Raw genomic sequence first — 14,706 nt, 5'->3', positions numbered from 1 at the left:
TAATTACTAATGATGTTGAACACTTTTTGAGATGTTTCTTAGCCATCTTTATTTCTTCCTTTGAGAACTCTCTGTTTAGATCTTTGGCCCATCTTTTAATTGGGTCATTTGGTTTCTTGATTCTTTGTTTTTTTGAGTTCTTTATATATTCTGGTTGTTGAACTTCTGTCAGATGTGTCAGTGGTGAAGATTTTTTTCCCATTCTGTGGGTTTTCTTTTCAGTTTTTAGATTGTTTCTTTTACTGTGCAGAAGCTTTTTAATGAGGTCCCACGTATTGAATGCTGACTTTAATTCCTAAGCAACTTCGAAAATCCTTTCCTACACCTATATCCTGTAAGTTACTGCCAATATTTTCTTCTAATAGTTTCAGGGTTTCCAGTTTCACATTGAGGTCTTTGATCCATTTGGAGCTGACTTTTGTGCAAGGTGAAAGATAAGGATCCAAGTTTCATTCTTCTATAGGTGGATATCCAGTTTTGCCAGCACCATTTGTTGAAGATGCTGTCTTTCTTCCATTGTGTGTTCTTGGCACCTTTGTCAAGTATCAAGTGGTTGAAATTGCATGTACTTAGGTTTGGATCTTCAATGATGTTCCATTGATCTATGTGCCTGTTTTTGCGTCAGTATCATCCTGTTTTTATGACTATGCTCTGTAGTGTACTTTGAGATCTGGTATAGTAATCCCTCCAGTGTTGCTCTTTATGCTCAGGGTCGCTTTGGCTATCCGGGATCTTTTGTGCCTCCATATGAATTTAAGGATGGATTTTTCTAATTCTTTGAAGTATGTCATGGGGATTTTGATTGGGATTGCATTGAATCTATATATTGCTTTTGGTAGGATGGTCATTTTCACAATATTAGTTCTTCCAATCCATGAACATGAGAGGTCCTTCCGTCTCCTGATGTCTTCCTCAATCTCTTTCTTTAACAATTTAAAATTTTCATTGTAGAGCTCTTTCGTGTCTTTGGTCAGATTTATTCCAAGATATTTTAACCTTTTTTTGCAGCAATTGTAAATGGGAACATTTCCCTGTATTCTTTCTCCAATTGCTTGTTATTGGTATATAGAAAGGCTACTGATTTTTGTAGATTGATTTTATAGCCTGCCAGTATACTGAAAGTTTTAATCAATTCTAGGAGTTTATTTTCCTGTTTTATTTAGCCTTGAGATGAGCTCAAAGTTAAAAGCATAACGACTTTTCAGCTCTTTGGTGAACCACATATTCTATTGTGGGCCATGTGTTTAGTTTTCTAAACATACCAGTATTCTCAGGCCTTTTGAGTGCCCAGGTTTCCTACAGAACCTCTCTTCAACTTTTCCTCTTAGTCTTCAGACTGTCCAGGCGGCTCCAGGCTTTTTATCTTGGCTGTATTTTAGAAAGTACTCGTTCTTCTCCTGGGAAAGAGGTCTACATTAGGTAAAGTAGAAATAAGTACCTGGCCTCAGTCTTTGAGGGAGCACCCTGACAAATGGAAGAGATGGCCAATAATTTGTGTGTCAGGCCTCTCTACTCCTGTACTGCAGAACTCACAGCCCACACTGGAAAGAGGGCTATGGCCCTCATAGCTACTGCTGAGTAGGAAGGATTGGATTGATGGCATCCTGCCATCTTGAACTTGTCTTTTCTTGGTTGTCGTGAACTTTTTTTTTAGCTGTTTTCTAGAGTATTGAGAAAGTTGCTTCTGAAAGACTTGACTTTCCCCATGTTTCTCTTAGAAGGGACAGAATTTGGAGCTCCCTGAGTCTCTCTTCTGTGGACATCATCCAGCCATCTTTGACTGTTCATTAGTTTTTGTCATTATTGTTTGGTTCTGCCTCCTTTCTGTTTTTTGGAAATATGATTTCTTTTTACCTGTTCCCTTTCAGTTCTACCTGGGACTAATAATAATTAGTTTATTTCTAGTCTTTATTTTTTTAAACTTAAAAAACTATCCCCTTTTTTTCCAGTTTGGAAGATACATTTCTAATGATTGAACTTGAATACCTAATTTAAAGTCAAAAGTTTTTTGGTGTCTCTGCTGCCCCCACACTTCAGGTGTTTAAATGTGATTACTCTTTCTTGTGTCCATGTTCATGTTAGCCAGGGTAACAGGTCTGTGGTTTTCTCTCCCAAAAGTAATCATTATTATTTCTGTGCACTTAAAGTTTGTTTGCATGTGTAAACTCATTGGCTCCATGCTTTCCTCGGTGTCCCTGCTTTATGCCAGAGTTACCCTCTTGGACTCCCTTTTCTTCTTCTCAAGTATGTGTTGAAATTCTTTCAGTGACGCTTTCTTAGTGGAAGCTCAGTCTTTGTTCACCAGAAAATGCTTTTTTATGATGCTTAGTTTTGCATGATAGTTTAGGCATGAATAAAATCTTGGTAAACTTGTTTTTTTAAACTTGAAGATATTCTTAATCTGCTCCATCTGTTAAAACTTTGAGGTTAGATGTTCTATATTCTTTCAAACATTTACCATTTCTTAATTCTCTCTCTCTCTCTCTCTCTCTCTCTCTCTCTCTCTCTCTCTCTCTCTCTCTGTCGAGAGAGGTCAAGAGAGAGGTCTGTGTGTGTGTGTCCATGCAGTATGTAGTTAGAGGACAGTTTGTAGAGTGAGATCTCTTCTTCTACCATGTGAGTCCTGGTATTGAGCTCAGTTATCAGGCTTATCAGAGAGTGCCTACATTCACTGAGCCATCTCACTGGTTCTCATTTGTTTTCTTCATGCTAGCATCCAGACTGGAAGGAAGATGTAATTTCGAAGCAGTTTAGTTTCCATTTTGTTTTTTATAGCTAAGGTTGTTGTGCACTTTTCCCAGTAGTTATTGGACATTTGTATTTCTTTTTTTTTTTTTTTGAGAACTTTCCTTTCTTTTCAGTTCACTAGCCCATTTATTGATTGGGCGATTTGGTTCTGTGTTTAATTTATACAGGTCTTTATATATCCTGGGTATTAGTTTTTAATCCCAGCACTCAGGAGGCAGTGGCAGGTGGATCTCTGTGACCTCAAGGGTAGCCTGATTTACTTAGTGAGTTCCAGGTTAGCCAGAGCTGCATAGTAAGACCCATGTGTTCTTGCATATTATTTATAATCTTGGTCATAATTTATATTATCTGTATTATTTTTGTATCTGGCCAATTTCTATATGTGCCTTATTTTATTGTTTCTACTTGTCGCCATGGGTCACATTTTCTTTCTTCTTAGTGTATGTTGTGATTTTGTGTGTGTGTGTGAGATTTGTTGTAGTTTAGACTGAAGTAATAGCAGTCATCTTTAGGAAAGTGCTCATTTATTCCTTCTATTCTTTAGGAGTTCACTTAGCTGATTGTGTTCGATAGTCTGTTCTTTGTGGTAGCTTTAGTTTAATTAGTTCATCACTTCTTTTCAGTATTTTGAGGGTATAATCTTTATTAGAGGTTAATTTCACAAGGAAATTTGAAGATTGATGAGGTACCATGTCTTTGTTCTTTACTCAAAAGGGTGCATGCTTTCCCTCCTGCTCTGTGGCTGGTTGCTGATTCTCCAACCAGAAGGACTGCTCACCTGCCCTGTCCTGCTTTCTGTGACTCAGGAAGCCTCTCTTCCCCTTTGACCTTCCCAAACTAGAGGGTACATGCATTCTACCCTATGAACCATTGGAATGTTTCCCCAGGGGTTCCCTCAGCTTTCCTGTGCCTTTCCAGTCTTCAGCACTTGAATGTCCTCATCACCTTAGAGGGACTTCTCTCAGTTCTCCTCTCCTTTCTACTGTGTTCCAGACTGTGCTTAGAGTGACTCCCCACGCTGCACAGCCTCTCTCCGCGTTCTCCTGTTCTTCTGCAGCCTTTAATGTGTTGTCCCTATAACTGATTAATACTTGTAGGATGCAGTTGATGGGTGGACATCAATTCTTCTACTGAGCCTTGTGATTATAGTGTGTCACTTTAGTCTGGAGTCTCAGGATTTATCAGGTTGCTCCTTGTCCCATCTAAGGAAGAGTCTTGACTCTGATTCCTCTGCCAAGCATCCAGGCTCATTTATGTACCCTCTGTCTTGCAAAAGTCTTGCTTCCTCCTGAAACTTTAGGCTTCTTTTCCTTAAATCTGCTTTTCAAAAAAAAAAAACCTGTGTTTTTGCAGCCTTTTTGGGTTATTTGGACGAGTATGAAAATGATTGTTATTTTGTGAACTTCTATATAATATATGAAGATTTTAAAATAACTTCCAGTGACACTGCTCACCTAGAGAATGTACCTCCCTCAACAGGGTGTTTCTTACACTGTTAACTACAATGAATGTTGTATTTTTGAAGTACTTCCTGAGTATCAGGAACCTAATGTATACTTAGTATACATCAATTTTTCTGATACCTTTGAACTTGAGAATAGGTATAATGTTCTTTCCCTTTCCTTTTTCCAGGTGAGACACTTAAGTAGGTACATTATGGTAGGTTATTGGAACTTTTGAACTCAAGAGTTGTTGTCCCACTTGGGGAATAGGCTTTGCAGTTTCACTTCCAAATTTGAGGCAGGTATACCCCGTGAAGGAGTAAAGCACATGAAGGAGTAAAACAAATAGAATACAGGAAAAATAACAAAGCTGGCAGCATGATGGATGACAGCACAGCCAGAGGCTGGCATGAAGTGAAGAGTGTTTAGGTGTGTAGTAAAACTGCTGATATAGACTACATTTGAAGCTGATTTGCTTCCAGCTGTGGCTGTTTGTTGCCCCTGTGAGAATGTGGGCCCAGGATTGTCAGTTTTCTGGCTTTTCAATGGGAACTAGAAATTTCCTTAGAATATTTTGTTTATTATTTTTATTTTATGTGTATGAGTGTTATGCCTGCATGTAGGTAAGTGCACCTGTGTCATGCAATGCCCGCGGAGGACAGAAGAGGCTGTCGGATCCCCTGGAACTGGAGTTATGGACAGTTGTTAGCTGCCATGTGGGTGCTTGGATTCGAACTTGGGTCTTCTGCAAGAACAGTCAGTGTTCTTAACTGCTGAGCCATCTCTCCAGCCTGGGAATTAGAAATTTCTATTTTTGTTTTCATGTCCTCTCAGCTTCTACGTGTTGGCTGCTTCTTCAAATAAAAATTAAATAAAATACAATGTGCAGATTCAAATGGTAAGTCTGAAATTAAACATGGTGTAGGCTCTACTTGTTCTCTGGGCAGCCAGTTTGCTTTCCCTATAGTAGTCTGATCTCTTTTATGCCATTGCCATGCCTTGTCTCCCTGCCTAGTTTAGTGCCTTTGTGTGTGCTGAATAAGGAAATAACCTGTTCTTGAGTGAAAGTGTTCTACCTCCTGCTTTTATGCAGTTATGCCAGGCTAAGTAAAAGGTACAAGGAAAATTTATGAAAATGTTTCTTTTGCAATCAAGAATTCATCATTTATCTGCTTTAAGCAATAAACTTTTAATATAAGGCATGTATTACATTAACTTGATGTGAAGGTCTAGATATTACCAAATGCTTAGTTTATTCGTGTCATGAATCATGACTTTCTCTCTTGTCCCTTTCTCCTGTGACACAGCTTTCACTTTCAGAAGAACAGAATGAAGTAATGAAAAATGGCTGTGAATCTAAAGAGCTGGTCTACCTCGTGCAAATTGCCTGTCAGGTAATTGTGTGGGTGTATCTGGTACACTGCATTAGTAAGAATTTTCAGAGTGTTAATTAAATTCTCACTATAGTGTGTTTCTCACGTTGCTTAGACATTTGTATCTACAGAAAGATGCTTGAAATATAATTGAGCTATGATTAACTGTTTTAAAAACTTAAAATGGTATCTTTTTTTAAAAAAATAAGATCATACACTACATAATTGAGGTTACAATTTTGCATATCTTCTTTCAGTATTTTTTAGAATTCCTAAGGCTTTGGATACTGATGAGTAAGTAACAGTGACAGTGTTAACAGGTGCTTTTTAGTCTGTTTCCTGCCTTATTAGCATGCAGTAAGATTTGAAGCCATTTGTTTAAGTAAAATCAGTTTTAATATACAACCTTAAGTGAACATATTTCTTAAAAAAGAAAGTTGTCATTTGTTGACTGGATTAAAGAAGTGAGTTGTTGATCATATATTACAGTGAGAGAAGACCAGTTGTTTCTGCCTTTGTGGTATAACAGGTTGTGTACATGATTTTGCTACTTGATGTTTTTTGACTGTTCCTGTTAGAACTTTTTTGAGGATAGCCACCATGGCTTACTCCTAATGAGATTTAAAATATGCCATTGGGGGCGGGGCTGGAGAGATGGTTCAATGGTTAAGAGCAATGGCTGTTCTTGGAGAGGACCCAGATTTGATTCCCAGCACCCACATGGCAGCTAACAACTGTCTGTAACTCCAGTTCCAGGGGACCCAGTGCCCTCTCTGACCTCTGTGGGCATTGCAAGACACGGTTGCACTTTCAAACATGCAGGCAGTATACTTACACACGTTAAAAATAACAATAATAAAATTTTTGAAAAATTTATCTGGAAAAGTCTGATGGTTATATGAAGAATACATATCTTCTAAGTTCTGCTGATTTTAAGCTCACTTTTTAGAATTAGGTACCTTTATTTTTAGGTGTTAAAATGTGGTGCTGTATAGAGTTCAGCTTGTTTGTGAGTAAGATGTGTCCTGTGCCTGTCACCTCAGTTTCTTGGAGGGGCTGGGCAATTCTGAGTTGCTAAGTTTCATTTAACATTTCATAAAATGCTTCTGTTTGGAGACATAATTTTTTATTGTGAGATTTTAAGAAAGAGGTGAGACATGGAAATTTGCATTTGATGTGATTTGATGCAGTTAGCCTTCATGTGCTCCAAGAATGCAGGCATTTTAATTCTCATGAGGAAAACACAATGTTGATGCTGTTTTTTTGTTTTTTTGGTTTTTTTTTTTTTAAGTGACCTAAAGACAAGCATGGTATTTGGTGCCACACATTAGGATGCTAAATTATTCCTTGATTATGCTTTCATGGATTATTGACCTACATGTTAGGTGGTTTGCTGGTTGTAAATATTTTGTCAAGCTGCTTAAACAATTTCCAATCAGTTGTTACATTATTTATTACTCCGGAGTAATAATTTATACCTTGTGATGCTGCCATTGCAGCCTCTTTTCTGACTGGCTATGAGTAGTTATTAGTCTCCCTGTGGCTTAGCTCAGTATTCTTACCATATATGCCAGCTGTAAGCTGTATTAAATTAGAATCCTTTTCTAATAATTGAGGGACTCACTACTAAACCCTCTAATTTTACAAATGAGGAAACTGAGGTCCCCAGTACTAAAGTGGTTATCCCAAACTATGTGGAGTCTTAGTGGCTGGAGCTGCTAAGGAGTTGGTTTTCCAACTGCTATCTTTTCCTGTATCTGCTTGGAATTTTCAGTCTAGAACCAATATGAGAAATTAGTCTTCAGGTAAGATAAGATCACCATTACACACCATAATGCTTAGTTTTAATTGCCAACTCAACACAATCTAGAATCCCCTGGGAAAAGAATCTCAGCAAGGGATTGTTTAGATTAGGGAGTCTTGGTGGGTGTGTCAGTGGGAATTGTCTTGATTACATTTATTGATGTGAGAATACCCAGAGCACTGTGGGTAGCACCATTTCCTGGGTTTGGGTCCTGGTATGTGTGAGTGGAGAAAGTAAGTTGAGTTGGAGGCATGCATTCATTCTCTGCTCTTGGCTGTGGATATGATGTGACATGGAGTTTAAGTTCCTGCTGCCTTGACTTCCTGACACGATGGACTGAACCTGGTATTGTGAACTAAAATAAATCCTTTCTGCCCCAAGTTGCATTTTGTCAGGGTATTTTATCACAGCAACATAAGCAAAACCGTGACACACAGTGATGTTCATGTGTTTTATACTTCTGCTAACTTCTAGGTTTTAATAATGTCTTCTTTAAATTCTTTTTTATTCAATCCAAATTCTTGATCCTTCACCTTAATCCTCTCATTGTATTAGCTTAGAAGTTAACAAATTAAATGAATGAGTCTTTTTACTCCCCACCCCCCTTTCTTCTTTCGACATGGTCTCCCTGTAGCCCCAGCTCACCTGGAACTCACTATGTAGTCCAGGCTGGCCTCGAACTCACAGAGATCTGCCTGCCTTTGCCTCCTGAGTGCTGGGATTAAAGTTGTTCGCCACCACGCCAAGCTTGACGCTAATTTCTTTAGGTCTTATCTTTGAACTTTTAAATTATGTCTTTGCCACTTAAATATTTTTTCAATTATGAATCTAGAGAACTTTAAAGTGACAAATGTAGCTTATTTATTCTAATGTGTCCTAATGAAAATTCTATTTTTTTAATTAAAGGCTTTTTTGAAAGTTTCATACATGAGTACTGTATTTAAATCATTTCCACCCCTTCTTCTGTGGCTTCCAATTCCTCCATGTTCACATGTCTTCCCTCACTCCCTGTTAATTTCATGACCTCTTCTTTAACTGTTATTGTTAAACATGCACGCACACACACACACGACCTACTGAGTCCATTAACTGTTGCTCATACATACATGTTTAGGGCTGCACTTGAGATTGGATAATGTAACAGGGAACTCATCCCTGGAAAAAACTGATTCTCCTTCTCCAGCAGCCAATAATTGCTTATAGCCCATCATCTAGAAGTGGGACCTTGTGAAATTTTCCTTATTCACGTTGACATATAAACTGGAGATATAATTTTAGGCAACCATGTTGTCAAGATTTCATGGTGCAATTTCCCTGTCATGTCTGGCAGCAGGAGCCCTGCCTCTCTGGCTCTTAGAATCTTTCTGCCCCCTTTTCTGCAATGTTCCCTGAGTCTTATGTGAAGGTTGCATTTAAGATGTATCAGTTGGGGGTAGGCACCCCATGGGCTTCTTATGTTTTTGCATTTTAACCAGTTGTGGATCTCTGGATTCATCTCCATGTTTTGCAAAAAGAAGCTTCTTTGATGAGGAGTGAGAGCTACACTTAATCTGTGGGTATAAGGATAAGTATTTAAAATATAGTTAAGAGAAAACTGCAGTAGTAGGTTCTCCTCTAGGGTCTGTGATCTTTCCAGCCACAGGTATTTAGCTAGGTTTACACTACCAGGCATGGACTCTTTCCTTTTGAGTGGCCTTAAGTCCAGTTAGACAGCTGTTGGTTATCCCCAAGGTAAAAGTGTCACTGTTGCAGAAAATTCTGTTTTGATCTCTTTCTCCTGAAGTATAGTTTTGTTGGTAGAAGGATAATTGTGGTTTAACAAATATGTAATATTTTACCATCCTAGTAGATGATATTAATAATTCTTACTGAAAGATATTAACTACATTTTCATTTTAACAAAAATTGATTCAGATTCTCTATTTTTTTCTGAAGATCAAGTATTTTATGAATATTTACTCAAGGTTCCTTTGTATGACAGTAGTGGAGTAAACAGCTGATTGCAAGGAAATGTCTCCCTGCCTCAAAATATCTCCTGTACTCTGATATGCCCATGCTTGAAATTCTACCAGCAGAAATACATTCATTGGTATTAAATATCTCCTCAATTCAGTTCCTTTACTACAGCAGTGGGGTAAATATTGGTGTGTGAACAGAATATGTAGGCAGATTTCCAGCATTCTGATTAAAACTACATAAAACTTCTATGAAACTTAGATGTTTCAGTCCCATTTCACATATGAGTAAACTGTTGCTCATAGGCATTGAATAATTGTTCTACATTGAACATAGGTTCTGCGTTGAAGATAGAACAGGCTAAGATTTAAGTCAGAACTCCTTTTTTTCTCTTTTTTCTGAACTTCATAATAGATGAATCAGTTATTTTTCAAATTAACTTTCCCAAAACAAGAGAACCCCAAAGACATGGGCACTTGCACATATAAATTTACAACAGTGGTGACAGCATGCACAAGACCCATGCAATCTCAGTCAGACAAAAACCCAGCATAGAACTGGGGAAAGAAGCCCCAACTTTAGCTGGGGAATTATTGGCAGCTGATCACTGCTGGGTGAAGGAGAGTTGGTCTTCTTTAAAGGAGTGACATGAGGTAGACTGACCAGGCTCCAGTAAATGAACTCACCACTGAGGGATATCTGGGCACACAAACTTGACTCAGTAGGCCTTAACATATATGTCAGAACACATGAAATCTGGTGGGGGCGCTATGAAGGGGATGCAGATAGGGAGAAGGGGTCTAAATGTAATTAAGATGTATGAAATGCCCAAAAATTCAATTATATATATGTAAAGGGTAACTTAAAAAGATTACTGAGTTTTCACATCCTTAAATGGTAGTAATTACTTGTTAATGATGATTAAGATTAGAAATTAGTAGCAGATTACAGTTGTGTTAGAAGTATATGATGAAGAGTTTTGCTTCTTTTTGGGGATATTGTTCCAACATTATTGAACTAAAATATTCTGATCATTTGTTTAGTTTTCCTAGAAATTGGATGATTAATGATATATATATGTATATATTAATGATATATACACATACATATTTTTAAAATAGGGTATCCCTGTAGCCCCAGCTGGCTTGTAGACCAGGCTAGCCTCGATCATAGAGAGATCTGCCTGCCTCTTAATTCTGAGTGCTGGAATTAAAGGTGTTTGTCACCATGCATGGCTCAAGACTATATTTTTACATTTGAAATTTAAAGTCCTTGTTTTATATCTGTTGAAAATGTAAGATCTTTATTTCTAGAATTTTACCCAGTAAAATTAACATATTTAGGTGACTTGTAAGTTGCGTTATCTACTATTCTTATTTTATAATGAAAATCTGTGCGGTAGAGCACACTTTTGTTGGCAAAAGAATACTTTCAACTCCCTCTTGAAAAAAGTCCACAGTGGTGCATTGTAAGGAGCAGATGATCCTACAGTGATGTACCATTATTACCTGATGTCCATGGTCTAACTCGGGCTTAACTCTTGGAGCTGTATGACATGGGCTTGGACAAATGTCAAATGACACATATTCATTATTGTAGTATATAAATAGTATTCATGCCCTAAAAATCCTGTGCTGTTTTTCCCTTCCTCCTATAAACACTTGGCAAACCCTGATTTCTTCATTGTCTGCATAATTTTTATCTTTTCTATAATGTCATAGTGGGAATCGTTTTCACATAGCTTTCTCACTTAGTGATAAACCTTTAATATTCCTCCATGTCAGAGGAGACTATCTTCATGTTTACTTTGACACCTAAGCAATTCTCATTGATTCTGGGAAATGTAAAGATAAATATTTCAGTAAATAAAAACTGATGTACATCTGATGGATACATTTGCCCAGTGTATGGACTAACATTTAAAATTATAATTCGTTGTATCTCATCAAAAATAATTGGAAGGAGTTTGCCTATATTGTGTAATTGATTAAATATTGCCACTTTCTGGGCAAAAAAGATTCCTTCATGTCTTTCTGTGACTTGAATGCTCATTTCTGTTTAGTGTTGAATACTGTCCCATTGTATAGATGTACCAATCTATCCTTTCACTGTTGAAGGGCATCTTAATCACTTCCAGGTTTGAGTGATTATGAATAAAGTTACTATAAATGTTTCCGTGAAGGAATTTATGTGGACATAAGTTTTAAGTTCATTTGTGTAAACAGAAAGTAGTTGGACTGCAGGTTTGGATGATACAAGTATATTCAATTTTGTGAGAAACTGCAAAATGTTTTCCAAATTGGGTATATCATTTCAGATTCCTCGCAGCAGTGAATGGAGTTCCTGCTGCTCCACATCCTTGCCAGTGTTTGCTACTGCTAGTTTTGGAATTGTGGCTACCTTAATAGGGGCCTTGCTTTAATTTGCAGTTCTGTAATGACGGAATGTTAAGCCATCACTCACATGCTTCTTTATTTCTCATCTGTGTATCTTCTTTGATGAGGTGTCTATTCAAGTCTTTTTCCATCCTTTAAACTGTTAATTTTCTTTCTGTTTTAGGAATTCTCTGTATATTTTGGATAATAATCTTTTGTCTAGTTTTGGAATTAAGTTAATTTTGACCTCACAGAATGATTATGAGCTATTTCCTGCCTTTTTTTTCCTAGAAGAGATTAGAAATATGTGCTACAATTTCTGTCTCAGATATTTGGCAAAATTTATTGGGGTGCTGTGCATGGTGGCACATATCTTTAATCCCAGCACTTGGAAAGCAGATGCAGGCAGATCTCTGTGAGAAAGAGGTCAGCCTGGTCTTCAAAGCAAGTCCAGGACATCTGGGGCTACAGGGAGACCCTGACTCAAAAAGCCCCACCCCCAAATAATTTTTGGTGAACCCACCAGTGCCTGTTGCTTTCTGCTTTTGAAATCTGTTAATTATTATTAGTGGCTTGAATAACCTGTTCAACTTGTGTGTTTCTTCTTTTGTCAGTTTTGGTAGGCAGTGTCTTCTAAAGTGGTTCATTTCAGAGTAGTTATAAGATTTATGGAGTTGCTCATATTTTGCCTTCCTTCATTGTCTGTGGTCTCTACCAGTGTCCCTTTCCTATTTCTTGTAGTAACAGTCTGCTTCCTTTCTTCCTATACCCATCTGTTTTTTTAGTTGAACTGCTTAGAAGCTTATCAATTTTATACATGTTTTCAAAGAATCAGCTTTGGTTTTACTAATTTCTGAATCTCATCTTACTGATCTATGCTCTTAGTTTTACTGTTTATTTCCCATTGCTTACTTTGAATTTAATTTGTTCTTACTTGTCCAGTTCCCCTCAGTGACATCTACATGACTGGTTTCAGAGCCATCTTTTATCCTCTATTCATTCGATGCTTTAAATTTCTTTGGATAAGTTGTATTTTTTTGTTCATTTGGCTCAGAATATTTATTAGTTTCTCTTGATATTTGTTCTTCTACTTGTGTATCATTTAACATATGTTATTTAATACCCTAGTGTTTGGGGGTTTTCCAACTTTCTGTTACTTACCTCTAATTTAAATTCTTGTGGTCAGCTAGTTGTGGTGGCACGCACTTTTAATCCCAGCACTCAGGAGGCAGAGGCAGGTGGATCTCTTTGAGATCGAGGCTAGCCTGAAGTATATAATGAGTTCTAGGCCAGTGGGGCTACAGGGAGAGCCTATCTCAAAAGAACAAACAACAACAAAAAACTAACTAAAACAAACAAACAAAAAACCCATGAGGTCTTAGAGCGAACATGATATGATCTCTCTATTCTTTTAAACTTTCTCTAGTGTGTTTTATGCCCAAGAATATGACTTTATATGTTCCAGATGAATCTTGAAGTCTGTTAGCAAGTAGTCCCCAGTGGTTAGCTATATCCAGGTGACTGAGCTAGCTGTGCCTTTGTGATCTGCTTGCTAGATCCACCCACTTCTGATAAACCATAGGTATGCTTAAAGTCTTCAACTGTAATAATACATTAATCTGTTTCACTTTGAATCCTTTCAGTTTTTGCCACACAGAAGTTTTGCACTGTTTTAGCTGTAAAAAACATTAAAGATTGTTATGTTTTCTTAAAATACTGATCTTTCCATTTTCTAATGTCCGTTTTTATTCCTCATAAGCACTGTGCTCTGGTCTGCTCCTTTAGAAGTGAATATAGTTTATTCCTGCTTTGATTGTGTTAGCATGGTCTGTGTTTCTCTATTCCTTCAACTTAATGTATCTGTGTCTTATATTTCAGTGATTTTCTTTTGGACAACAAATATTAATAGGTCTGTCTTGCTTTTCATCCACTCTGACAATCACAGATTGGTTTCATGGTGCACTAAACCATTAGCATTTAAAGTGATTGTAACTTTTTATATTCAAATATAAAATATTTGTAACGTTTTATATTTAGTTGCCTTGTTCTTTGTCCCGATTTTATCCATTACACCTTTTCTGCCTTTTTTGCCACCCCCCTCATTCACTTAATCGTACATATTTAATGTGTAGTCCATGATTTTTTTTCCCCATTCGCTCTAGATTTAACCCAAGGCCCCATGTAGGCCAGGCAAGCACTCTAACACTGAACTGCACTCTAGCCCCAGCATGATGTTTTGAAGTATATATGCTCTCCAAGTCATTAACACACCCATTGCCTCAACTTTGTGTGTGTGTGTGTGTGTGTGTGTCTCCCTGTGTGTCTGTGTGTAGTGAAAACACGAGATCTCTTTTTTAATATTTAATTTTATTTTTTTAGAAGAAGCATATCATTACAGCTTTAACACGCCCAATTACAGTTTCCAGAGCAAAGACACAGCTCATTCAAAAGGGATTGTTTGGCTATAAAATTTTAAGGTTCGCTGTTGAACTAATACAGTTATATAATATTGAACTCAGTATAAGCCCTGTAAGACATAAAATTGAGTTTTTAACCCTCAAAAGAGAGCTCTATTTCATTTTAAAATATACTGTTTCTTACAGAAAGACTCATTGTTTTTGCTACTAATGCTGAGATGTTGGCGCATGTGTCCCTAATCTGTTTGTCTCTGATTAGTACTAGTCATAATTGTTTGCACTCAGATCCTTGGCGCCTGTGTATGTCTATAAAGTCATGGGGAAGATTTCAATGGTAATGTTTATCACCTCTATTAATTAACATGATGTAACTTTTATGCTACCTCCTCAAATAATAATACATTTAAAAACTTTTGTTGATTTGTGTGTGTGTGTGTGTGTGTGTATCACACAGAATATCCCAAACCATCTTATTCAACTATACACCCACTTCCCAGGGGGCACCCTCCTATAGTCTCCCTCCCTCCACTAGAGCCCTTATACTCTGATATCCCTGCTACTGTCTGCTGTGTTGTCAGCACCCCCAGCCCT

General features: G+C 37.4%; 1 protein-coding gene across 2 annotated transcripts in view; it reads left to right on the top strand.

The window, feature by feature from the left end:
• The window catches only part of Arhgap32 (Rho GTPase activating protein 32), a 329,882-nt gene that overhangs the window by 166,777 nt on the left and 148,399 nt on the right, over nt 1-14,706 (top strand). For both annotated transcript variants that reach the window (XM_008841370.3, XM_017800189.2), the window contains one exon: nt 5,498-5,584. In XM_008841370.3, the coding sequence (XP_008839592.3) occupies nt 5,498-5,584 (87 nt within the window). The remainder of the gene's footprint in view (nt 1-5,497; nt 5,585-14,706) is intronic.

This window comes from Nannospalax galili, unplaced genomic scaffold (assembly GCF_000622305.1).
Source record: "Nannospalax galili isolate Female #2095 unplaced genomic scaffold, S.galili_v1.0 scaffold541, whole genome shotgun sequence".
NCBI lineage: Eukaryota > Metazoa > Chordata > Mammalia > Rodentia > Spalacidae > Nannospalax > Nannospalax galili.
This window is presented reverse-complemented; position numbering and strand designations above follow the sequence as displayed.